This window comes from Garra rufa, chromosome 23 (genome assembly GCF_049309525.1).
Source record: "Garra rufa chromosome 23, GarRuf1.0, whole genome shotgun sequence".
In the NCBI taxonomy this organism is placed as follows: domain Eukaryota; kingdom Metazoa; phylum Chordata; class Actinopteri; order Cypriniformes; family Cyprinidae; genus Garra; species Garra rufa.
The window spans coordinates 7,681,951-7,709,147 of NC_133383.1; the positions used below are offsets into that span (position 1 = coordinate 7,681,951).

General features: G+C 35.0%; 3 protein-coding genes across 4 annotated transcripts; 2 read left to right on the forward strand and 1 right to left on the reverse strand.

Annotated features, from left to right (window-relative positions):
- Positions 1-5,713, reverse strand: cryba4 (crystallin, beta A4). 2 transcript variants are annotated; one of them, XM_073829698.1, is made up of 6 exons: positions 5,646-5,713; positions 5,260-5,306; positions 3,203-3,321; positions 571-712; positions 323-465; positions 1-234 (listed from the first exon to the last, which is right to left on the reverse strand). In XM_073829698.1, the coding sequence occupies exons 2-6, from the start codon at positions 5,296-5,298 to the stop codon at positions 87-89; spliced, it is 591 nt and encodes a 196-aa protein (XP_073685799.1). In that variant the 5' UTR covers positions 5,299-5,306; positions 5,646-5,713; the 3' UTR covers positions 1-86. The 2 variants fall into 2 exon arrangements, with proteins under 2 accessions (XP_073685799.1, XP_073685800.1); XM_073829699.1 differs by having other exon boundaries at positions 5,260-5,303; positions 5,646-5,693.
- An 8,165-nt stretch (positions 5,714-13,878) lies between these two features.
- Positions 13,879-16,740, forward strand: crybb1 (crystallin, beta B1). Its single transcript, XM_073829594.1, has 6 exons — positions 13,879-14,015; positions 14,218-14,364; positions 15,586-15,704; positions 15,949-16,081; positions 16,161-16,303; positions 16,386-16,740. The coding sequence occupies exons 2-6, from the start codon at positions 14,239-14,241 to the stop codon at positions 16,561-16,563; spliced, it is 699 nt and encodes a 232-aa protein (XP_073685695.1). The 5' UTR covers positions 13,879-14,015; positions 14,218-14,238; the 3' UTR covers positions 16,564-16,740.
- A 2,297-nt stretch (positions 16,741-19,037) lies between these two features.
- acads (acyl-CoA dehydrogenase short chain) lies at positions 19,038-27,197 on the forward strand. The gene is made up of 10 exons (XM_073829827.1): positions 19,038-19,112; positions 19,991-20,154; positions 20,247-20,396; positions 21,677-21,788; positions 22,009-22,160; positions 22,266-22,436; positions 24,202-24,339; positions 24,474-24,569; positions 25,879-25,935; positions 26,019-27,197. Exons 1-10 carry the CDS (start codon positions 19,085-19,087, stop codon positions 26,169-26,171), a joined length of 1,221 nt encoding a protein of 406 aa, XP_073685928.1. The 5' UTR covers positions 19,038-19,084; the 3' UTR covers positions 26,172-27,197.

Below are 27,197 nucleotides of genomic sequence, written 5' to 3' on the forward strand. Positions count from 1 at the left end.
TGAGGTTTAAGAAAGACAGTTTATTTAGCATCGGTCAGAAAGGGGTGTGAGAGTTTTTTGCAAGGCGAGGGGTAAGGAGAAATGCGTTACTGCTGGATACGGCGGATGGACTGGATCTGAGGGGTCTGGCAATGGGAGCCAAACTCCTTGAAGTGTTTGTACTCCCCACAGTGGCGGTCACACTCCATGATGTACTGGTATCCACGGTAACCAGGGAACTGGTAGCACACAAACCTGACAGCGAACAGAACAGACAGCGGTGAACGAAAAAGCAAGAACAAATGACACAGAAGAGATCAGGAGAACCCAAGCAGATACTCACGCTCCGGACTGAACACGCATAGAGCCCACTTCATTGTTGCACCATCCCATAGCCTGAAGAGAAGGGTAGTCGTCACTGAGCTCTCCCTTGCGGCCCAGGTAGTTCTCCCTCTCGTAGATGGTCATTCTGCACTCTCTGTGGTTCTGGATGGAATTATATGACACATAATGTCAGCCAGAGAGCATTTTTTTCAATGTAAACTCATGCAAAAATGAGTCAGATATGTATTTAGAGCTTTGTGAACTTACAGAGCAGGAAATGGGTCTAAAGGAGGTCATTCTCTCAATGTGGTAAGCATTGCTTCCTCCAAAGGCATCGCACTGAGGGTACTCGCCCCGTTCCAGCACAAACTGGTGACCCTGGTAATTTCCGTGCTCGTAGCCAACCCACCTGAACACAAACACAGCAGCCTCGGCTTAACTTTTGTGCCACAGTGTTTACTGTTAACTACAGTTAAAAATATAAAAAATCTTTTTAGTTAATTAAAATAAAGTTGAAAAAAAAAAGAATAAAAAATGACAAAAGCACATGACAAAATTACTAAAATCTCAGGTAAAATAAAAAAAATAGAGAAATAAAAGCAAATGCAAAACATTATACATATATAATATTTTGCATTCACTTTTATTTAAATCATAAACTGAAAGAAATTGGTGTTGAATTTACATTTCACAAATACTTAAAAAGAAATGCCAAGTAACACATCAAGTTAAATATGTTTTTTTTTTAATAAAAAGACTGAAATAGTATTTCTTGTAAAACATACTCCAATAAACAAATGAAGAATATTTTTTGACAGTGTTGTTAACTAAAACTATTTCAAATGTTTGAAATTAAGCTGAAATAAATAAAAAATAAATATTTAATCAAAAGAACTTCAAAAATGTTAGCAAATTAGAAAGGCATTGGCACCTAATTGAAATAAAAGTAAATTAAATAATAAAAATTAAATGAAAGTTAAAATGAAATATTAAAAAATAATAAAACGACAAAAGCGCACAACAAAATTAATAAAAAAAACGTAAAGTTTGCTAGTAAATTTCATGAATAATTACAAAGAAATGGCAAGTAATGCATCGAATTAAACATGACATTTTTGAAATAGAAAGACCGAAATACTTTTTATTGTAAAACAAACTCCTATAATCTTATCAAAAGCTTTTTTACAACTGAAAAATATTTTTTTACAGTGTTGTTAACTAAAACTAAAATTATTAACAACAAATAAAATTAAAAATTAACAAAATGACTCAAATGTAAGCTAAAATTTAAAAATGAAGATGAAAAATATTGAAAAATGAAATGCATAATATTTTAATAGTGTATATAATACACCAAAAGGTGTAGAATTTACTTTAAAACTTTTATTTTCACTCAAAAATAGCTAGTGAATTTCATGAATAAATACAAAGAAATGGCAAGTGACACATCAAATTAAACATGAAATATTTTAAATAGAAAAACTGAAATACTATTTATTGTAAAACATACTCCTATAATCTTATCAAAAATATTGTTTTAAAGTGTTGTTAACTAAAACAAAAATGATTAAAATGTTTTTTGTTACTGAAATAAAGCAAAATAAATATTTGATTTAAAGAACTTAGAAAATTAAAAATTTTAGCAAATTAGAAATGCCTTGACAACTAACTGAAATAAATAAGTTGAAGTGCTAAAACAACTCAAACGGAAATAAAATATATATAATTATTAAATAAATTATTAAATAAATTATAAAAACTACAAAAGCACACACAAAAAATACTAAAATGTGACCCTGGACCACAAAACCAGTCTTAAGTCGCTGGGGTATATTTGTAGCAATAGCCAAAAATACATTGTATGGGTCAAAATTATTGATTTTTCTTTTATGCCAAAAATCATTAAGAAATTATGTAAAGATCATGTTCCATGAAGATTTTTTGTAAAATTCCTACTATAAATATATCAAAATGTAATTTTTGATGAGTAATATGCATTGTTAAGAACTTAATTTGGACAACTTTAAAGGTGATTTTCTCAGTATTTAGAATTTTTTTGCACCCTCAGATTCCTGATTTTCAAATAGATGTATCTCGGCCAAATATTGTCCTATCCTAACAAACCATATATCAATAGAAAGCTTATTTATTGAGCTTTCATATGATGTATATATCTCAGTTTTGTAAAATTTAACCTTATGACTGGTTTTGTGGTCCAGGGTCACAAATGTAAGCTAAAATTAAAATTAAAACTGAAAAAATAAATAAACGCATAATATTAATAAATACTTTAATAGTACAATACACAACTAATTGTGTAGAATTTACTTTAAAAAATGTACTCAAACAAATCAAATTAAACGTGAAGTTTTCAAGTAGAAAAACTTAAATAATATTTTCTTACTCCAAATAATCTTAGTCTGATTTATACCTTTGAAAGTAATTTTTGCAGTTTACTAAAGCAACGTTGCGAACATGTTCTTAAGTGACCTGCCTGTTCAAATTAAGGTTACATAAATAAAATGCCACATTAAATAAGGACATGCTTGTTAAACAAAACCCCTGCTGATCAAAAATCACCATTACTGTTGCTCGTACTTACAATTTTTATCACCATTAACCTCAACTTCTGCCACTTAACCAGCACTGTTTGTGATACGACATGAATGATACCTCAATTTGAGCAGGCAAACTTACTTGAGCCACATCTCAACAGAGAATTGGCCACTAAAACTAAACTCTAAGCCTAAACCCTCATATTGATGTTGTTTTTGGCTTTATAAAGCATGTTTTTTGAGAGTAAAGGGAGAGTCTCAGAGTCTCAGCTAGTGGAGATAATTGGCACAAACCTCAGGACTTACGTAAACTATCAGACAAAGAGCTTGGAGAAAACACTCACGCTCCGCTCTCCACTCTCAATGAGCGCACGCTCTCGAAACCAAACTCCATGACGTTGCAGCACTCGGAGGTGAACTCATGGTGACGACCCTGGAAGCACTCCTCGTCGTACACGATGATCTGGAACAAAGAGATTGGGCACCTTTAAAGATTTCAAGGGCACAATTAGAGGCTTGCATGTTGGGGAAAAGGCCAAATGGGATGTGGAGCACTAGAAAAGCAGCAGGGTTACTCAACACCAGAGCTCATATTAGGATTTACACTAGCAAAACCGTCTAGATAATAGCATTCCTGGAGCACTTGAAATCATTATGCAATCTTTTCGGACTTATGTAAGATTCCTGGGAACACAACCACTTTGGAGATCTCCATGAGTGACAGCATTGTGTCAAACATGCGCTGTGTGTTGAAAATTGCAAGTAAATTTCAACAGTTGCAAAGAACATTGAATTAAAAATGAAATTTTGGAGTAGCTTTTTCTTGCAAAATGTACTTCAATATCCTTGATCTCCAACAATCTGGCCATTTCTACTCAGAAATTGCTAGTAAACTTCACAGTTACAAAGAAATGACAAGTTATGGGTTGAATTAATGTGAAATTTTGGAGGAGAAAAACTGAAATAGTATTTTCTTTTAAAATGTACTTGTTTATTTTACAACTTGATGATGCATTGAATTAATGTGATATTTTGACGTACAATTAAAATGTTTTTTTCTTGTAAAATATTTGACAAATTTCACTCATATATTTCAAGTAAATTTTGCAAACAATTACAGAGAAATGGTAACACATTGAATTAAATGTGTAATTTTAAAGTAGAAAAAAACAAAAAATACTACAATAATTTCTGTTTTATTTATAACTTTAAAAACTTAACTTTTTGTAAAATATTTGTTGTGTTTATTTAAAGAAATATTAAAAAAGATTAAAATTTAAGCTAAAAGTAAAATGAAATGTAAAAAATTACAAGCATAAAAGCAAACGTAAAATATGAATAAATACTTTATACTAATATACAATACAGTGAAATGGTGTGGGATTTACTTTGATTCATTTTTACTCAGAAATTGCTAGTGAATTTACAAAAATAAAGATTAGAAAATGTAAAATAGTATTTTTTATTTTCTTTTTGGTAAAATGCCCTTCTTGATTTATGTAAAGATTTGTTTTTTAAATGACTAAAACTTAAGATAAAATGAAAATGAAAACTGAAAGTACAAAAATAACAACAAATACTAAATATAAATAAATACTATATAATATTATATAATACACAAAATATTATGTAGGATTTACTTAGATTTACTTTTACTCAGAAATTGTTAGTAAATTTCACAAACAATTACAAAAAAGGTTAGAAAAACTAAAATTTTATTTTCTTGTAAAATGCACTTCCTGCAAAATAATCTGTTAGATTTATTTAAATACATATATATATTTTAAAACTACTAAAACTTCAGCTAAAATTAAAAAGAAAACTGAAAATACCAAAATAAAAGCAAATGCAAAATATTAATATATATTTTATACTATTATATAATACAATAAAAGTCTAGAAAATTTTTTGTAAAGTGCAATTCTTGTAAAACAATCTTTGGTTTATTTAAAGAAATATTTCTTAACAATTACTAAAACTAAAACTATTAAAATGTTTGAAATAAAGCTGAAATAAATAAAACAAAATAAAATAGGGTATATACATTTAATTAATAGAACTTAGAAATGTTAGCAAATGTAAAACTGAAATAAATAAATTAAAGCTAAAATTAAATAAAAAATACTAATAAAACAACAATGCACACAGCAAAATGACTAAAACGTAAGTTAAAATTAAAATGGAAAAACAGCAAATGCAAAATATTAATAAATACTTTTTACCATTATATAATATGCTAAAAATTGTATAGGATTTACTTTAATTTTTACTCAGAAATTGCTAGTAAATTTCAGTTACAAAAAAAAAAAAAAAGATTAGAAAGACTAAAATAGTACTTTCCTGTCAAATCTACTTCAACAGTCTTTTACCATTTCAGAAAAAAGATTTTTTCACAGCATACCTTCCAATGGCCAGAGAACTTGGTGCAATGGTGAGTCATCTCGTCTGCTTAAAAACAAAGTGCAAGTTGGTACAAACAGTTCAAAGTTACAGATTAAACATGTAATTAGTCAATTAAACTTCACTAAAGAGAGTAGTGATGACAAACCAACACCCCATACATCTCGCAACCACTAAACACCACAAACATGAACATCCACATAGGAATTCAACTAAATCAGACTTTACATCATTACGGTTTGACTATGTGCTCTGTTTCTGAGTCATTCTCAAGTTATCGGACCAAACAGGAAGGCCTCTGTAAAAGAAGCCGAGGACCTGTGGTGGTTTAGACGTATGAGGGAGGTGGGGGAACAGACAACGGGCCCGTAGCGGAGAACAACTCACCTCGCTTCGATGCCCTTGGGACGTCCTGATGTGAGAGTGAAAGCTGGGCATGTGCATGTACCCTTTTAAAGCCTCCCCTGGCAAAGGGCCCAGTAAAAGCCCCGGCTCAGCAGCGAGGGAGGGGCCTGCCATTGTCCAGCTGACAAAGGAGGGGTTAAACCTATACAGCTGGAGAAGTGCAAACGCCACACTATCCCTACCTGTATCCAGGCCTGGGACGCTCGGACCTGGACACACGCGAGTCACATAAACATACGTGTTAAGGGTCGACACGGACCTGAGACGATGCATGTACAGAGAGAGATGTGCGTGTCTTTACAATAGCTACACTAATGGTCAACTAACCGTTAGTCGACAAAAAGAGGCTTGGTCAATCAAAATTTTAATAGTCTCTTATTTGCAAAAAAAATAATAAAATCCACAGAAAGTGGCGAAGTCACGCCGTTTGTGGCGGACAGATCATTAACGCCTGGTCTGTGTGGTAATATAGTACATCGGTCAGGACATCCAAACACTCACCTATCATTCATCGACCTCAAATGTGGCTTTTCATCTGAAAGATGTATGTAGTAGCAACTTAACTTAACCGCTCAATCTAATCATTAGAAGCTATTGAAGTGTCTGTGCGGAGTGTAGAAGCTGAACAGTAGCATGCTCACTGCATGACAGATGGAGGCGCCAGTGCAGTCACTTGCTTTTAAAATACTCCGTCATTTTTGGTACAAAACATACAGATAAAAGATCATTTGTGTGCACTCACAATAACAACAAAATGTTGTGCTTTTGTAAAATATTTAAAGCAAACAGGATGCGCTTTCTGCCGTTTTGGTCTCTGTGAACTTGAGTGTGAAAATCTGTCTACTTTTAAATAAACCAATTTAAATAGAAAAAAAATATTCTCAAATTATGTAATCCTTATAAAACATGCATGGTGCATCACTACTGCGAAGATGACGAGTCAGTTTCACCGACGACTTCTCTTAAAGGGGTCATCGGATGCCCATTTTCCACAAGTCGATATGATTCTTAATGAGAAGTCTATAACATACTTTGGTTAAAGTTTCTCAATTGTAGTGTACTTATTTTACCTTGTCAAATACAGCCCTTTTTAGAGAGAGCTTGTGTTCCTTTAAATGCTAATGAGCTCTGCTCGCCCCGTCCCTCTCTGCCGTGGGATGACGAGCCGTAATGTTTACTTTAGCCACAGAACTTGCTAACTAGCACATTATTAAGAAAGGCCATTTCTTGTCTTCCCCTGCGACACAATGGCGACTGGAGTCAGACTGTTTCAGCTCGGTGAGGGTGGGTCTAAATTAAGGCGCTCATGTCAATTAAAGGTGCCATAGAATGGAAAACTGTGTTTACCTTGGCATAGTTAAATAATAACAGTTCAGTACATGGACATGACATACCATGAGTCTCAAACACCACCATTTCCTCCTTCTTATATAAATCAAGTGTTTGCAAAAGACCACCGAAAATCAGGTCAATTCCAACATAACACCGACTGTTACGAAACTTTCCCGAGATCGTTAATAGTTACGCCTCCAACATTTGCATCGGCCAATCATCGGTAACGTCAGTACATCAGTAACACAAGGCAAGCCACAGAAGGGACAAGGTTAGCTTAATGCTAACGGTAGCCTGTTACATTGCAATACATAGGATTTCACTTACCACATAAACAGAGAGATGACTGCGCTGATGATGGTGAATGATGGAGAAATGACTGCGCTGATGATGGCGAATGATTTACAGATCTTGAGAATCACTGACAAGCAGCTCAACTTGTGTGGTAAGTACTTGTGTCTCTGCATTATAACTTTACACAGAGCACATGCATCACAGTAATCAGACAAAAATGTCGGCGATTCAAAACGGCAGATTCAACAAACCGCATTTTAAAAGCAGCTAGAGCTGAGATGAGCAGCTCTGTGAAACATCCAATCAGAGCAGAGCTCATTAATATTCATGAAGCTTCCAAATAAGGCAATAACAGAGCTTTCATTATAGGGACAAATCCTAGGGTTGTAAATGGACCTGTAAAACCATTTATGGAGATTTTTTGCCTTTTCCTATGCCATATACCTTCTATGTAGATATCAGAGAACAATTTAAAAATATTGTATTAATGCATTCTATGGCACCTTTAAATATCGTGGGAGCGGCCTCTGTCTGTGTGCTGTCACACCAACAAGAAGCTGAAAATGACTTGATTTTAAAAAGGGGATATTACTTTTAAAGATTAAAAAAATACCACTGGGCGGATTTTTTTCATTGTAGGGTGGTTGTGTACACAAACTGCCAACAAACATTAATGTTCAAACAACATATAAAAGTGCGTTTTGCATCTGATGACCCCTTTAGGCCAAAAAACAAAGAAAGCACTAGTTTATCAATAAGTTAATAAAATGCTAATGCAGTCTCCTTGCTGTTTTTCCCTGACACATACATAATTATTATATCTGCCGAAGCGCTAGGCACTAGCGGTCTAACAGCGCTTATCAATGTCATAATGACTGAGATGGCCAATCCAATCCAAGTAGGCGGAGTTTACTGTTCACAGAAGCAGAGCACGATGCTTAATGTTGAAAGAGAGCAAGGTAAGATAAGCTGCAAATCATTTAACAAAGGCTATTTTACAATAGAAATGTTAAAAGAGAAGTCCACTTCCAGAAGTAAAATGTACAGGTAATTTACTCACCCCCTTGTCATCCAAGATGTTCATGTCTTTCTTTCTTCAGTCGATAAGAAATTATGTTTCTTGAGCAAAACATTTCAGAAATTATCTCCATATAATGGACTTAAATGGTGCCCCCAAATTTGAACTTCCAAAATGCAGTTTAAATGGCTCTAAACGATTTTCAGCTGATGAAGAAGGGTCTTATCTAGCAAAACAATCTGTTATTTTTGAAACAAATTGACAATTTATATAATTTTTAACCTCAAATGCTTGTCTTGTCTAAGTCTGTGTGAACTGTTTTTTTCTGGTTCAATACGATCAATACAGTTAGGGTATGTCGAAAAACTCCCGTCCCGTTTCCTTCTTCAACATCAAAATCGCCCTACATTGCTCTTTTACTTTTTTTTTTGTAAAGGGCATTTGATCTACTTTGCATGTTCACTTTGTTAACACTGGGTCGGTATTTCTGCAGCGATTTAGGATGATTTTGATGTTGGGGAAGAAAATGAGATGGGAGTTTTTCAACATACCCAACTGTATTGGCCGAAAAAAAATAAAAATAAAATAAAAATAAAACGCGGACTTAGATAAAACGAGTGTTTGAGGTTAAAAAGTATATAAATTGTCAATTTGTTTTGACAATCACAGATCGTTTTGCTAGATAAGACCCTTCTTCATCAGCTGGGATCCTTTAGAGCCATTTGAAGCTGCATTTAAACTGCATTTTGGAAGTTCAAACTTGGGGGCACCATTCAAGTCAATTATATGGAGATAATTTCTGAAAGGTTTCCCTCAAGAAACATAATCTCTTATCGACTGAAGAAAGAAAGACATGAACATCTTGGATGACAAGGAGGTGAGTAAATTATCTGTAAATTTTTGATCTGCAAGTGGACTTCTCCTTTAACTGACCAACAGCTGTATCCAGTGATGCAAACTACTCGACTTTTTTCTTAAATATGGTCAATGTGTGTGTGTGAGAGAGAGAGAGAGAGAGAGAGAGATGTGTGAATTGTCTGCGTCTGTGTCTCTGTACAAACAATAAAGCTGAGTTTAGTTACTTAAAAAAACAGTGATTTTACCGCCCACTTTGCAGAGCAATATAGTGTAGCGATTTGGTATCAATTAATAAAAGTCGTGGGCAGCACTGACAAGTTTATGAGCTTCTGATTCTTACTGTTTGCACAGCACGATATCCGAAGTGTGTGTGTGCGCGTGTCAATTAAAGCAGCACATTAATAAAGAACGTGATTAAACTGAGAGGTTTTAATGCATTGGCCTTGTCACACACACATACAGTGGTGTTCAGTACTGTCACACTGTATATCTGTTATTAAAGACATTTTTGAAAAACAATTCATGAAAATAAATCTTCGGAAACTCTTTGCATGTAAATCAAATATAGTTTTTTTTAATCTTATCATTTGAAAATGTTTATGTACTGTATAAATACAGCATGTATTTAAAAAGGGTATATTGGCACAGTGGTTGACCAGAAAAATTAAAAATGGCAGGTTGCCGACCCCTGGTTTACAACACTGATAATAAATTAGCATATTGCAGTGTTGTTTTTGACAACCATCTTAGATTTAGTCTTAGTCTTAGTCTTTTGGACTAAAATGCTTCTTAGTTTTAGTCAAATTTTAGTCACTTCTATATGTGATAGTTTTAGTCCAATTTTAGTCGACGAAAAGTCAAAAAGGTTTTAGTCTAGTTTTAGTCAAAAAAAAGGGGAAAAAGTAGTCTTTTAACAAATTAATGTAGGTCAGTAAGTATTTTGCTGTTGGGTAGTGTCACTTATAAGTTCTGAAAATAGCAGATCTATAGTTCAACACAATGTGAGCCTCCGGATCGACTATTTTCACCAATAATTACAATAATGAAGGAGTGTTTTAGAACATAAAAGACAAACAAGAATGGAATGCTAAAACGGCTTGCCATACTAGTATAGCAAAGAGTATTTAATGCTAAAACGGCTTGCCATAGCGTCAGATACTTTTTAAGTTTTAATTGGCATGCACAATAAGCGGAAATGTCATGCATTTCAAACGTCTGACGGACCACCCACTAACATTTTCGTCTATTCTCGTCTCATCAACAAAAACTCACACACGTCTCGTCATGTTTTAGTCATCAACGAGCCATTTTTATCTCGTCATCGTCTCATTATCGTCATGAAAAAAAGTGGCGTCAACGAAATGATTTCGTCATCGTCATCGTTGACGAAAACAACACTGGCATATTGGTAATAACTCAGAATGATTTCTGAAGGATCATGTGACACTGAAGACTGGAGCAATGGATGATGATAATTCAGCTTTGCATCACGAATAAATCATATATTACAGTATATTAAAATAGAAAACTTTTTTTATTGTAATATTTCACAGAATTACTGTTTCTATATTTTTGATCAAATAAATGCAGCCTTGATGAGCAGAAGAAACACCTTTAAAAACAAACAAAAAAAATTGAACCGATCCCAAATTTTGGAACAGCAGTGTTGGTAAAGCAATGATACAGATAACCTTTAAGTATGCTGAGGAAGCTATTTACATGTTTTAAAATAAAAAAATAGACATTTATTAACCAACTTCAGCTGTATATTATGTAGATCAGGTATTTTTTCTCAGATGAACCTCTATGACCTAAATAATGTTCATGTTTGTCAATGTCAATGTTTATGTAATGTGAAACATAAATGCAATATTAAGCTATTGCAATTTACAATAGCTTTGCAAACTACCCCAAAATTTTGGTGCATGGTAAGATTTCTTTGAAAGATGTCTTTTCAAGGTTGCATTTATTTGATAAAAAAATATATATTATGCAAAATATTATTACAATAAAAACAACTGTTTTGTATTTAAATATATATTTTAAAATGTAATTTATTCCTGTTATCAAAGCCATAGCTACGCTTTTCAGCGTCATTACTCTAGTCTTCAGTGTCATATGATCCTTCAGAAATCATTATAATATGCTGATTTGCTGCTCAAAAAATGTATTATTATCAATGTCGAAAATAAATGTGCTGCTTAATATTTTAGTGGAAAGAGCATTTATTTGAAATAGAAATCTTCTGTATTTTTTATGTCTTTACTGTCACTTTTAATCAACTAAATGAGTTCTTGCTAATAAAAACGTATCAATTTCTTTAAAATAAAAATCGTACTGACCATAAACATTTGAACAGTAGTGTATGATTGCTACATTCTACATTTAAATGGACAATTATTTATTTATTTACTTATTTGTTTGTTCGTCTGTTTGTTATTGTTGTCATAATTATTTATTTATATAATTAAGTCTTGGTATTTTCTTCATAGACTCACAAACCCTCTTCAGTTCCATCTCCAACCCCAAGGGAAACCCTGACAGAAGTTTTTTAACCACTGTTTTTTTTATCAGTAAACACAGAATTCTGGCCTTGATTAACATTGCAAAAGTGTAATCTAAAACAAAACAAATTAAAAAATAAATATATCATCTATTTTTTTTAATAATTAAAATAAATTATTCTTACAGCACACTTCAAACAAAATGCCAACAAAAAAAACAAACACTTATTATATAAAATAAAAGGCTTCTATAAAACTAAAGCATGTTGAGGTTTGTATTTATCACTGCTTTCAAAGGTTATTGCTAATCATTCAGTCAGTCAGTCAGTCAGTCAGTAAAGAGAGGCTCTCAAAAGATACATTGCAGTTCTTGCAAGGCTATTGCAACATTCATTTTAAAAGATTGTAGCCGTAGATCTCATACCGCATGTTCAAAGAGTGCCTGTGAGACTCTGTGCAACTCCATGTGGGATCCTTCAGTTGCATAACGAGCTCATTTTGTGTCTGCTATCACACAAACATGACTACTGAAAATGTAATATTAAACTAAAAAATCATGAGTATCTGAATGATTGGAGTAAAACTGGTGTCAGATTTCACATATTGATTTTCTGATGGCCAACAGTATGTAGCAATAATAATAATGAATTAAACCTAAAAAATACACTACAAAATATATACAGTATCTCACAAAAGTGAGTACACCCCTCACATTTCAGCAACCATTTTAGTATCTTCTTAAGGGACAATACTATAGAAATGAAACTTGGATATATTTTAGAGTAGTCAATGTGCAGCTTGTATAGCAGTGTAGATTTACTGTCCTCTGAAAATAACTCAACATACAGCCATCATTGTCAAAATAGCTGGCAACAAAAGTGATAACAGCAGTATGTTGTTTAACCATGCAAAGCCACATGTCCTATTCATCATGTTTATGATTTGTCTGCTTGACAGGATTATACAAACTTGTGTATCTTGTATTAGAGCAATTAAAATTAGGTGCTTTAAGTACAATTCTCTCATACCGACCACTGGATGTTCAACATGGCATCTCATGGCAAAGAACTCTCTGAGGATTTGAGAATTAGAATTGTTGCTCTCCACAAAGATGGCCAAAGCTATTAGAGGTTCGATAACACCCTGAAACCGAGTTAAACTACAGTGGTCAGGGTCATACAGAGGTTTTCCAAGATGGGTTCCATTCGGAACAGGCCTCACAAGGGTCAATCAACAAAGTTGAGCACTCGTTCTGTGCGTCAGGTGCAGAACCTGGCTTCAAAAAACAGATGCATGAGTGCTGCTAGCATTGCTGTAAAGGTTGCAGAAGTAGAAGGTCAGCTTGTCAGTGCTCAGACCATACGCCGCACACTGCTACAAGATAGTTTGGATGGGCATCATCCCAGAAGGAAGCCTCTTCTGAAGCTGGCTCACAAGAAAGCCTGCAAACAGTTTGCTGAAGACAACCTGTCCAAGAGCATGAATTACTGGAACCATGTCCTGTGGTCTGATGAGACTATAAGATAAACTTGTTTGGCACAGATGGTGTCCAGCATTTTTGGCGATGCCCTGGTGAGGAGTACCAAGAAAATTGTGTCTTGCCTACAGTCAGATTAAGGCAGTGCCTGATAACAATGGTGCTAACACAAAATGTTAACACTTTGGACAAGTATACTTAGGGTGTACTCACTTTTGTTGCCAGCTATTTTGACAATAATGGCTGTATGTTGAGCAATTTTCAGGGGACAGTAAATCTATACTGCTATACAAGCTGCACATTGACTACTCTAAAATATATCCAAGTTTCATTTCTATAGTAATACTATATAAAATACATATTTAAAAAATTAAAATATATATATAAAAAAATCTATATATAACTATATTTGAAGAAAGTAATAATTGCACACACAATATGTATTATATATTGCAACGCATTTGAAAACAGATTGTAACTCAGAGTGCAAACATCACAGTGCACACTACTTGTTAAACTCAGAGAGCATGTTAAAGAGCAGGTTAGAGCAGATTAGGATCACGTGACCTCTGACCTGCATGCATACCTTTTATCCATATGTAGCCTATAGCATAGAGCGCTGGCTAAGAGGGGAAAGTGCCATTGTCAGGGCTTTTCATTGACAGTAAAATGCTTACGGGCGCTGCGGGGAGAGCCTTCTGGGCTATGCGATGACCCTGCGGCTTTGGCACAGGCAAAGTCTGATGACGCTGTGTTTCTATTGTACGATGAGCGCCTCTGTACTCCCCTTGCCAGGGTATAAAAGTTAGAGCACTGGTCAGAGGGGGCCAGCACGAGCCAGCCAAGCCAGCACAGCTGTACTCAAGCAGGTAAGAGCCCAGGTAAAACAGATACAGCAAAAGCTGAGCCCCTACGGATCTAGTAGGGAATTGCCTGTGAAGCCCAAACCCTACCCTTTCCCTAACATTCAACCCCCCTGTCCCACAACACCAGTCCCATGTGGATGTTTTGGAGTATACGCACCAGTTTCAAGCCTCATGACATTTCCCACCCTTTGCTCTTTTCTCACAGACGTTTTTGAATCCCTTCACCATGTCTCAGGCCACCAAGTCCGCCACCAACCAGGGCACTGATGCCAAGGACAAGGGAGCTCCCGCCCCTGCCGCCACCAGCAAGGCTTCCAAGACCGGAGAGCCCGGATTCATGGGTAACTACAGAGTAAGTATCTGCGTTCCAACTGGTTTGAGGGATTTTGGCAGACAAGCTGCACACAGACATTGTGATCAGCATGAAACCAACACTCGTAAAATTAAAGGTTCTTTATTGAACTCTATCAAACTCTATTGTTCACTAAAAGGTTCTTTGAGGGAACCAAATTGATTCTACTGCAAATTTAAGGAAATTAAAAGTTATTTTTTGACTACGATTCCATGAAGAACACTTAACATTCATGGAACCCCAATTACACAAAATAGTTCTTTGTAGTGGAAAAAAGCTTTTTTAAGAACTGTTTACTAAAAGGTACTTTGTGGAACCAAAATCATTCTTCTACAAATTTAAAAAGCTATTTTTTGACTTCTGTGATTCCATGAAGAAACCGTAACATCCATGGAACCTCCATTGCACAGAAAAGTCCTTTATAGTGAAAAAAATGTTTTGTTCACTTAAAAAGTTCTTTGGGGAACTAAAAAGATTCTTCCTCAAATTTGAAAAATTAAAGTTATTTTTTTGACTTTTGTGATTCCATGAAGATGGAACCTCCATTGCACACAAAAATATTTGGTTTTTTTTTTTTTAAAGAACTGTTTACTAAAAGGTTCTTTGTGGAACTAAACTGATTCTTTTACAAATTTAAAAAGTTCTTTTTTGACTTTGTGATTCCATGGAACCTCCATTGCACAGTAAAGTTCTTTATAGTGGAAAAATGCTTTTTAAAGAACCGTTCACTAAAAAGTTCTTTGAGGAACCAAAATGATTTTTCTACAAATTAAAAAAATTAAAGTTCTTTTTTCGACTTTTGTGATTCCATGAAAAACCCTTAACATCCATGGAACTTCCACTGCACAAAAAAATTCTTTAGATTTGTAAAAAAAAAAAAAATCTTCAAATGAAGAAAATGTGTTTTTTGAGAACTGTTCACAAAAAAAGATTCTTTGAAAAATTTATTGGCTTCTATGGTTCCAAGAAGAACCTTCAATACCCATGGAAACTTTCCATTGAGCAAAAGTTTTTTAGGTCATCAAAATGTTCTTCACACCAAGAGAAAATTGTTTTCAGAAGGTTCTTAGGGGAACCCACAATGGTTCTTCTATGGCACTGCTGTAGAAAAACTCTTTTGGAACCTTTATTTTTAAGAGTATCCACAAAGTCCAGCTAAATTGTGAAATTAAGAAAGTAAGCGGGAAACCTGGTCATGCTCTACTTCTTCTTCTCTTCCAGATCTTCCTGTTCGATCAGGAGAACTTCCAGGGCAGGATGATGGAGGTCCAGAATGAGTGCATGAACGTTTGTGAACGCGGAATGGACAGAGTCCGCAGTATCATTGTCGAGTGCGGCCCGTAAGTCACCGACCAGTGGATATTGTCTAATGTGGAAAGGAAAAACATTTATTTCAAATGCCAAACATCTATTTTTACTCTTTCAGTTGTAGTTTTACTTAACCATAACCCTCAGCTGTTGGTACCATCTTTTTTTCTCCATACTCATGCTGTCATCCCTCCGTCCCTCTTTTTTTTCCCTCATCCACGTGTTGCCGTCCACTGTGTGGTGGTCTGCATCTCTCCCTGCTGTCCATGTCTTCAGCTTTGTTGCCTTCGAGCAGACTAACTTCCGTGGCGAGATGTTCATCCTGGAGAAGGGCGAGTATCCTCGCTGGGACACCTGGTCAAACAGCTACCGCAGTGATTGTCTCATGTCCCTCAGACCCATCCGCATGGTAGGACACTTGGGAGGGCATCTCAACTTCTCCTTACTGAACTCAAATGCATGTTGCTAATTGTTCCAAATGCATACAGGACCCCATGGAGCACAAGATCTGCCTGTACGAGCTGTGTGACTTCCAGGGCAACAAGATGGAGATCCAGGAGGATGACGTGCCAACCCTGTGGGCGCATGGCTTCTGCGACAGAGTGGGTAGCGTGAGGGTTCCCGGTGGATCGTGAGTACCTAATCAAAACCTCAACAGACAGCTAACTTCAATACTATACCATGGTTTACACACTCTTTTCTTCTTTTCGAAGTTGGGTGGGATACCAGTACCCCGGCTACAGAGGCTACCAGTATCTGTTTGAGTGCGGCGACTACAGACACTACAACGAGTTTTGCGCCTTCCAGCCTCAGATTCAGTCCATGCGCCGTGTGAGGGACATGCAGTTCCACCAGCGCGGCTGCTTCAATCTGACCGCCACTAAACAGTGAACTCATCCCGCTGCGGTCCTGTAGCATAGCGACTAGCCTTCTCACGGCGCTTTTTATCCCCGTACCTCCCCCTTTTCTCTGACTCCTCCCCACCAGAATAGATTCATTTAAATTGTCCCGGACATCTAACTGACTTTTTATGATGCCAATAATAAACATGTTTTGGAAAAACAAAAAGCTTACTTTTTTTGGTATTCCTTTCTTACTTTGTTTTTAGCACTGATCATAAACATTTAAAGGACTTAAATAGGCAAATACACAATACAAAATCCACAATTAACTAGGGTAAAAAAAATACATTTCCAGGGAAAGTGTTCAAAATTCAAATATTCAAAACCTTTTTAATTTTTCTTATCAGAGCTATTTTGTTTTAAAAAATCTCATGGGAAAAACATTCCATTACCTGAACATAATTTGTATAATATAATTACATGATCTGAACATCTTTACAATATTATAACTTTATAATATATTATATATTTTATAATTTACATTTTAAATAAAAATGTTTTTTTCATGTAAAATTAACATTTATATTTAATGTAAACTGAAATAATTTGTTCTAATATCTGTAAGCCAATTATTAATAAGATTATGTGTTAGTATTGCAATAAATGTTTTATTTTAAATGTATTTTATACTACGATTACATTGCTTCAATCAAAGCAAAGCCTTGATTTAATTAAGCCTTTAATTTTGAATTAGTATAGATTAATATAAACATGTAAAATTAATTCCATTTTTTTCATATTAAATTAAATTAAATTATTCATACAGATGATATTACTAATTGATAACTTTTCAAGGATGTACATTTAATACATGGGCGGAGTAAGAACATGTAAGGTAGCCGAAATGTTTAAAACATACGTACACAGTACTGAAATACTGTCACCAACTGAATTAAAGTTGTCACTATTTAAAATACGGTGAATTAAGCTACAAACTAGATCCTACCGCACAATGTTTTCATCTAACGTGTTTTGATGTGCAGCTGAGCTTGTCATATTAATGGAGTGTTTTCACTAGTTAGCATTAAACCGGTTACCTCACCTCAATATGTTCGTAGATTTGTGTTGAAAGCTGTCTTTGGAAAGGAAAAATGTATATTTCATTTGTAAACATCATACTTTTTTCTCTTATTTCAGGTAATGTTATAAAACTAGCGAGCTACGCCAGTAGTAGTGCTGACAGCGGCGTGTAAACATGGCTGAAGACGCAAAAAGCGGAAGATGAACAAACCAACCAAATCAATTGAGTGAGTCATTTACGATGGAAGCGCTCCGATTGATTCAAACTCATGACTTTGATCATTCGGTTCAAGCGATTCACTAGCAAAAAAAAAAAAAAAAGATTAAAGAGCCATTAATTTTTGAATTTCAAATTTATAATGATGGGTGAAGCGGAGCTTTTCGAGACCCAGAAGGTCCGCATCAGTTACTGCGTCGCAAAATGATTCACTGTTTCGAATCATTTGATATAGATCGAGCCTGCATCCCAATGTGCAAACTATCCATCCTAAATTCTAGGTGATAGTAGTCATTTTTAATATCAGGGCAGATAGGGTGGATATTATGCTCATTGGGACGCAAGGCGAGACTTCGGAGCGGATTCGCGAATCATTTGATTCAGATCTGAACCTCGTGTATTGCGAATCATTTGATTTAGATCGGAACTTCGGAGCAGTTTCGTGAATCATTTCGCGAATTGAATGAATCATTTAGATCGGAACTCCACGAATCATCTGATTTAAACCGGAACTTCGTGAATCATTTGATTCAGATTGGGAGCTCAAATCACGTAGCGAGAATCATTTAATTTAGATTCAGACTTTGGATCGCGAATCATTTTCCAGATCATTTGCTTCAGAATGGAACTTCAGTTCATTCGATTTAGATCAGAACTTCGGAGCGGTTCCATTAATCATTTGATTCATATCGGAAATTAAGAGGACATGATAAATGCAGAGATGCAATTTTCACTGCTTTAGGATAATTGTCTCAATGAGTAAAGAAAAAAAGGTTTAGAGGCAGATTTGTATATGTAAAATTTAGCTAGCAGGAAACAAATTGTTATATTGTATATATAACAATTGTTATGTTCCTATATTCTATTTTGAGTAGTCAAGCAAAACATCTTTAAAACAAACAAAAAACAGCAAAGTCGGACATGGCTTGTTAGGACTTTCAAGGGCATAGAATTTAGTTAGCGACTACTGAATTGTCCCTAGCAATAATTTTGATCAAACAATTAAATGTCTGCTGTATTTTATTTTATTTTATATTTTTTTTTGTTTCATGCTGTTATGTCCCCACCAATGCCAAAATCATACACCCTTGGAGCGAGACATTAATTTACTTAGTCTTTTAGAATTCATATAATTTAATATTACAAAATTAAAATGAATATTTAATTTTAAACAACAAAATAAAACGTCAGTGTTACATCATAATCACATGACCCGACCGCTCGCACACCGCTTCCTGTTTGCTGTTGCAAAAGCAGATACATCAGAGCCAAGATGGCGGCGCTTTTCAAAGCACGGAGAGGTCAGTAGTGTTACTGATTGTTAATGTATTTACACCAGTATCACTCGCAGCTCAAGAGCGACTCTGTGTGCACGTAATATGCCTCTGGATGCATTTGCAGCCAGTTTATTTAAAAGACCCATGCAGAGTGATTCTAAGCACATAAAAGTGCACAAACATTTGTAGGACTGTCTAAATCACTGGTGGTAACTGAATAAATATTAACGTAGAACATGATTTCCTTTATACCACGCTGTTTCGATTAGATCTTAAGAAGTTAAGGCCACTGATAAACTAATCAATGACTAATATAAGACAAAGGACATGCTTATTTTATTCAAATGAACTTGAAATAGATATGTAGTATGTTAAACTACATATGAAATGTTAGTTTGATGTGTTCGTGTTATTTTAGATAGTTTATTGTCATGTACGGGGTTAATCTTTACCCTGACAGCTGACTGTTTCATTCAAAACAAATGTCATCCATGGTGAAGTCAAATTGCTGCTGGTTTTTCAATGAAACGCACGCGCTATGCGTTCAGAGTTGTTCTTTGTAATTAATTATGCATATACATAGGCGCATTTTTACAAGTTTAATGCATTTTTTTCATTATAGTATTTTTGGATAGTGCGAGAGCTGACCTTTTACCTACTTTTACTTTGTGATTGTGCGCATGCGCATTAACTCGTATTTCACTAGTAATGTGTTCATATATGATTTTATACGATTATGGTTCAGTGTTGCAGTTTTTATTCCCATGTATCTATGATTTCACTGCTTTATTATTAACTTATTTTTGCTGAATCATATTTATGTTGCAGTTTTGTTTTATTATTATTCATTTAGTAAGTACATACAGTATGCGTACTAATATCATCTTCTCTGTATTTATCAGCTCTGGGCATGGCAGTGGGCCATGGTGTTCGTTGTTTGAGCCAGCTTGCGGAGCTGCCAGAGTTGCACCAGATAATGAGGCAGACGTGTAAGGATTACGCTCAAAAAGAACTTGCACCAATCGCTGCTCAGCTGGACAAAGATCACAAGTTCCCAGCCAAGCAGGTAAAGGAACTGCAGCCATGGAGCTCCACAGTAGTCCCAGTCTCTTTATTAGATCACATGAGGATAACTGTGGTTGATTTTCATTGGTGTAGGTAAAAGAACTGGGAGCGATGGGTGTCATGGCTGTAGAGGTACCAGAGACTCTGGGTGGAGCTGGAATGGATTATCTTGCATACTGTCTCGCCGTGGAAGAGCTCAGCAGAGGATGTGCATCAACTGGAGTCATCGTCAGTGTGAATAACGTGAGTCACATTTTATTCTGCTGAACCTGTTTAAGTGCACATTTAAAACTTGAATCTGTATTTCAGTAAATGAACAATGAACTCATGCAATGCCGAAAGAACTTATGCGATTATTAGCAAAGAATATATTTTCATATATACAGTTGAAGTCAAAAGTGTACATACACCTTGCGGAATCTGCAAAATGAGGGATTTTACATTTAGTACTGACCTGAATAAAATGTTTCATGTAAGTTACATATGGTCCACAAGAGAAAATAATTGTTTAATTTATAAAAATGACCCTGTACACAAGTTTACATACACTTGATTCTTAATACTGTGTTGTTACCTGATTGATTCAAAGCTGTTTTTTTTTTGTTGTTTAGTGAAATTTGTTCACGAGTCCCTTGTTCTTCAGAAAAATCCTTCAAGTCCCACAAATTATTATTTGAACCCTTTTCAGCAATGACTGTATGATTTTGAGATCCATCTTTTGATACTGAGGACAACTGAGGGATTACAAAAGTTTACAAACACTCACTGATGCTTCAGAAGGAAACACGATGCATTAAGAGCTAGGGGTAAAAACTTTGTTAAATTTTAATATCAGGGTAAATTTAACTTATTTTGTCTTCTGGGAAACAAGTCTCTTCTATAGCTCCTGAAGGGCAGTACTAAATAAAAAAAATATTTATGCAAAATAAGAAAAATGCACACATCTTCATTCTGTTCAAAAGTTTACACCCCTGGCTCTTAATGTATCGTGTTTCCTTCTGAAGCATCAGTGAGCATTTGAGCCTTTTGTAATAGTTGCATATGAGTCCCTCAGTTGTCCTCAGTGTCAAAAGGTGAATCTCAAAATCATATTGTTACTTTTGGAACAGGTTCAAAATCCAAAGAATTTGTTTCTGAAGAACAGTAGGCAGTTTAACTGTTCAGATCAGGACAAACAAGGGACTCATGAACATCACTAAACAAAAAAAAATAAAACACAGCTGTGGATCATTCAGGTAACAACACAGTATTAAGAATCAACTGTATGTAAACTTTTGAACGGGGTCATTTTTGATAAATTCAACTTTAATTCTCTTGTGGACTATATGTAAACATTTTGTATGTGAAATATCTTATTCAGGTCAGTACTTAATAAAAAAATAACATGCATTTTGTATAATCCCTCTTATTTTGGTAAAATTATGAATATTTTGCAGATTCTGCAAGGTGTATGTAAACTTTTGACTTCAATTGTGTATATATATATATTTACTTGTGCATTTGACTGGATTGCTGTGTTTTAGTCATTGTACCTGGGTCCAATTCTGAAGTTTGGAACAGAAGAACAAAAAAAGCAGTGGATTACGCCTTTCACCACGGGGGAAAAAGTGGGCTGTTTCGCTCTGAGTGAGCCAGGTAAACACAGCTGCAGTTCCATGAGCTCCGTCTGCTTTCTAAACACAGTTGCACTGTCATTCTCCACCATACAGAACCACTAATTGTGGAGCCTTATATTGAAAAGATTTTGTATATAGATCCATAGAGTTGCTATATTTACACTAACATCAGTGAGAGCTTGTTTTCATCTTTGTGTGGTATGAAATGTTGTGCTGAAGACTTGCTTTTTGCTATAAAGGAAACGGCAGTGATGCAGGTGCGGCGTCAACGCTGGCACGGCAGGAGGGAGACGAGTGGGTTCTGAACGGAACCAAAGCCTGGATAACCAACTGCTGGGACGCTTCCGCCACCGTCGTTTTCGCCACAACAGACAAGAGCCTGAAACACAAGGTTTGATGTGTGATGAATCAACGGATTTGAAAAAGATTGATTATAAGATTGATACATTATACAATGATTTATTCGATATGTTGTTTTATTTTATTTAAAAATCAGGGGATTAGTGCCTTCTTAGTGCCAATGCCTCATCAGGGATTGTCTTTAGGCAAGAAAGAAGACAAACTGGGAATTCGAGCTTCATCGACTGCCAATATCATTCTGGAAGACTGCCGCATCCCACTCGGCAACATGCTGGGAGCACGAGGAATGGGCTTTAAGATTGCAATGGTATGATTTTAAAGGAGATTTATGGCCCTTTTTACATGTCCCCAGAATGTGTCTGTGAAGTTTCAGCTCAAAATACCCCACAGATCATTTATTATATCATTTTGAAAATGCCTATTTTGAGTGGAAACAGAAACACAGTGTTTTTGTGCATGGTTCTTTAAATGCAAATGCATGTAACTCAGATAAAAAAAACACGTCTGTTTGGTTTTGATTATCACGTCTATAGCACTGAAATCATGCGTTTTAAACCATATTAGTTTAAACTTCTGATACAGGGTTTGCTAAAATGCACACATGAAGGAAAGTAAACTAAGAGAACTAAACTAAGTTCTCTTTCATGTCTTATTGCGCTTAAACTGTCAAAAACACACAAACCATACGGTTATGTCTGTGAAGGATAACAGCTAGGAAAGAAATCACGTTCATATTAGATCTGTGTGGCAGCAGCATAATTTACAGTAATTCCCCCCCACCCACCCACCCCCCCGGAACTAGTACACCGTTGTAGCTTGCATAAACAAAATGACAGCTTTGTGGGTGGAAACATGCAGATTAAGGGGCGGTAAAATTACAATAAGATCCCCTTACCACGTCAGAGGGAGAGTGAAATCTGACATGCTCGTTTTTCACATGCTTGCAGAAAAAGGTTTACCAAAACAGTTACTTAGTTGTCCCTTTTCACGTTTTCTGTGTTGGTAGATGCACTGGGGACCTGATTGTAGCACTTAAACCTTTTTAGGTGGTGTATGTAATTCCTATATTTAGAAAACATGCTAAGTTCACATACTTGTTTCTCTGAAAAACAATGCTACAGTCAGTTATTCGACTTTAAAATGTGCGTTTCATGTCGAAATGTCTGTCTTTGTTTTGGTCTATGACTCCGCCCACTGCTAATTCACCCAATAGTAGTTCAACACTCTGGGTTGCCAGTTGGCAGAAAACACAGCATATTGCAGCCATAGAAGCAAATAAACTAGGTCAGAGAGTGCAGATTCTACCCATCTAAAAAGCTTTGGTATCCATCTAAAAAGCTCTATGACAAGAGGCATATTAAAATGTGGATAATCAGCTCATCAATTTACAGTGTAAGGCTTACCTCAATCTGGCAACCCATGTGAGGAGGAAAAACTCTCCCTTTAATATTTAGAATTTGAACCGCAGTACCATTTTACTTATTTTAACATTAGCTGTTGATATTACATACTGCATCTTTAACCCTGGACCACAAAACCAGTCTTAGAAGCACGGGTATATTTGTAGCAATAGCCAAAAATACATTGTATGGGTCAAAATTATAGATTTTTCTTTTATGCCAAAAATCATTTTATTTAATATCCTGGATCATGTTCCATGAAGATATTTTGTACATTTCCTACCTTAAATATATCAAAACTTCATTTTTGATTAGTAATATGCATGTCTACGAACCTCCTTCGGACTGAACTTGAACTTTAAAGGCTATTTTCCCAATATTTAGATTTTTTGTACCCTCAGATTCCAGATTTTCAAATAGTTGCATCTTGGCCAAATATCGTCCTATCCTAACAAACCATGCATTGATGGAAAGCTTATTTATTCAGGCTCTTATGACTGGTTTTGTGGTCCAGAGACACTTATATTTCAAAATGTTTAATTTAAACTCAAAATGCTTTTGTCAGTTAAATAAAACCATTTCATTTAGGTCAACTGATAAAACTAAAGCTCTCATTTGCATTTTATTTGGTTGTTTACGTGTAATCTAATTCAGCTGTTTTACATCCAACAGCAAACTCTTGACAGCGGGCGGCTTGGTATCGCAGCACAAGCTCTCGGTATCGGTCAAGCGGCGCTGGACTGCGCGGCTGATTATGCTCATAAAAGAACAGCTTTCGGTGCTCCGATTGGAAAGCTGCAGGCGATACAGGTGATATACTGACTATAACTCACTATAAACTGTCCCTGTGTGACATTCAGAGGGAAAGCGGAAAGCTTTAGTGTTTTCATTTTTCATCTAGGATGATTCAGCTGCTGACATTTCTCTATAAATGTCTCTTTCAGTTTAAACTGGCAGACATGGCCTTGGCCATAGAGAGCGCTCGACTTCTCACATGGAGAGCTGCAATGCTGAAAGACGCAAAGAAACCTTTCACGAAGGTTAGTCTGTTTTCTTATAACTAACAATGAATATATTTGGATATATGGCATGTGTGGACTCTTTCAGCCCCGTAGCAACTACATACACTACCAGTCAAAGTATTTTTTATGTTTTGTTGATGAAGTCTCTTCTGCTCACAAAGCCTGCATTTTAATTGATTCAAAGTACAGCAAAAACTGTAAAATTTTGAAACATTTTTACTTTTTAAAATAACTGTTTTCTATTCGAATATATTTTAAAATGTAATTAATTCCATTGATTTCAAAGCTGAATTTTTAGCATCATTTCCTTCAGAAATTCTGATTTGCTGCTCAAAAACATCTATTATTTTTGTTAAAAACAGCTGTTTTTCATCAAAACGTTTTTTGAAGAACAGCATTTATCGGAAACAGAAATTGTTTGAACATTATAAATGTATTTATGATCATGTATCATCACTTTTGATCAATTTAAAGCATCCTTGCTAAATAAAAGTATAAATTTCTATCATTTCTCCCCCCAAAAATTATAGACTCCAAGCTTTTGAATAGTATAGTATGGAAGCCCATTTCCCCCACTGAATAAAAAAAGGCAATTCTGAATTTTTTTTTTCTCAGAATTGCGGGATATAAACTCACAATTGCAAGAAATAAAGTCAGAATTGCTTTTTTTCCTCGCAATTCTGACTTTTTTCTTTAGAATTGTGAGATATAAATTGTGAGTTCTAAAGTCCAGTTCTGATGAGAAAAAAAGACTGATATGTTCACAGAATTGCGAGTTTATGTCTCACAATTCTGACTTAACAACTCGCAATTGTGAGTTTATATCTCACAATTCGGACCTTTTTTTCTCAGAATTGTGAGATATAAACTCACAATTTCAAGTTAGAATTATAACAAGCAGCAATTACCTTTTTTATTTTTTATTCAGTGGTGGAAACAGGCTTCCATAAGTATAGTGTATAATGTTACAAAAGCTTTGTATTTCAAATAATCCTGAAAAAAAAGCTAAACTGTTTTAAATATTAATAATAAAAATGATAAATGTTTCTTGAACAGCAAATCAGCATATTAGAATGATTTCTGAAGGATCATGTGACACTGAACACTGGACTAATGATCACAGGAATAAATTACATTTTAAAATACATTCAAATAGAAAACAGTTATTTTAAATTGTACTTTGGATCAAATAAATGCAGGCTTGGTGAGCTTTTTTAAAAACAAAAAACATGACTGGTAGTGTAACAACACACTTTAGCAATTTAATACACATCTTCCTAGTAGTTCCTGCTCAAACTCTTGATATTTGTGTGTGTTTGTTCTGCAGGAAGCTGCTATGGCCAAACTGGCTGCATCTGAAGCTGCTACATTTGTCTCCCACCAGGTATATTCCTAATTGTAGATATTTTAATTCTAAAGCAAGAAATGCATCCACTAAGATGAGTATTTTTCTTTTTTTTAATGAAGGCCATCCAGGTGCTGGGCGGGATGGGTTACGTCACAGACATGCCTGCTGAGAGACACTACCGCGATGCCCGTATCACAGAGATCTATGAAGGCACCAGCGAGATCCAGAGATTAGTCATCGCCAATAACATTCTTAAAGAATATCAGCAGTAGGAGAGCTGATGTTCACTGACTGTGCCTGGATTGGCTGATCACAGATCTCAGGACTGTATTACTGTGACTGGCCACTGAACATGTACTAATTTATCACAGATTGAGTGATCACAAGACAGTTTGAAGTGCATTTTCTCATTTGTGCCACAAGAGTGCAGTAGAGAGTCTGTATCGTTTGCCTTGTGTCAGACTCTAAGGACTAATTTTCGCTGGGAATTTAAATGCATATCTGATTGTACATAAGGAATTGTATGCATTTGTTATGCATTTTAAAATGAACAATGAAATCGAATTTTAATACTACGATTTATTTAAAGTTGTTTTATTGTAACACACCTAGTTGTACTTTTAAGATTCCTTTGCAGCAAATGTTCTGATAATATAATTTGGTTTTAATCTTCAGTTTATTCAAACTTTTTTCAAACTGCTTACGTGCACTGGTACGTGTTCCAGTTCCAGAATAGGATGCAAACTTAATTAATACAATGCTAAAATTATGAACAGTTTTAAGTGGGCTTGAGATCACGAGTGAAAATGCTTCTGTTTGTCTAATTTAATAAAAAATGCACGTAAAAATGTGTGTGAAAATGTAACTAAAAATGTACGCTACCATTCAAATGTTAAAACAGTAAAATTTGTTTAAAATGTTTTTAAGAAGTCTCTTCTGCTCACCAAACCTGCATTTATTTGATCCAAAATACAGCAATATTGTGAAATATTTTTACTATTTAAGATAACTGCTTTCTATTTAAATATATTATAAAATGTAATTTATTCCTGTGATCAAAGCTGAATTTTCAGCGTCATTACTCATCTTCAGTGTCACATGATCCTTCAGAAATTATTCTATTATGCTGATTTCAAGAACCATTTATTATTATTATAAATATATAAAACAGTTGAGTACATTTTTTCAGAATTCTTTGATGAATAGAAAGATCCAAAGATCGCCATTTACCTGAAATAAAAAGCTTTTGTAACATTATATCTGAACATTTTATTCATTAAATAAACCTGAAAAATCTA

Bases quoted from the DNA above. Each gene is read 5' to 3' on its own strand.
- cryba4 (XM_073829698.1), bottom strand. From the start codon at position 5,298: ATGACTCACCATTGCACCAAGTTCTCTGGCCATTGGAAG. The intron at 713-3,202 runs GTGAGTGTTTTC...GTTTGTGTTCAG, and splicing joins TTGAGAGTGGAGAGCGGAGC to GTGGGTTGGCTACGAGCACG. The intron at 235-322 runs GTGAGTATCTGC...GTTCGCTGTCAG, and splicing joins ATGCGTGTTCAGTCCGGAGC to GTTTGTGTGCTACCAGTTCC.
- crybb1 (XM_073829594.1), top strand. From the start codon at position 14,239: ATGTCTCAGGCCACCAAGTCCGCCACCAACCAGGGCACTGATGCCAAG. The intron at 14,365-15,585 runs GTAAGTATCTGC...CTTCTCTTCCAG, and splicing joins GATTCATGGGTAACTACAGA to ATCTTCCTGTTCGATCAGGA. The intron at 16,304-16,385 runs GTGAGTACCTAA...TTCTTTTCGAAG, and splicing joins GTGAGGGTTCCCGGTGGATC to TTGGGTGGGATACCAGTACC.
- acads (XM_073829827.1), top strand. From the start codon at position 19,085: ATGGCGGCGCTTTTCAAAGCACGGAGAG. The intron at 22,161-22,265 runs GTTTGATGTGTG...TTTAAAAATCAG, and splicing joins ACAAGAGCCTGAAACACAAG to GGGATTAGTGCCTTCTTAGT. The intron at 24,570-25,878 runs GTTAGTCTGTTT...TTTGTTCTGCAG, and splicing joins CAAAGAAACCTTTCACGAAG to GAAGCTGCTATGGCCAAACT.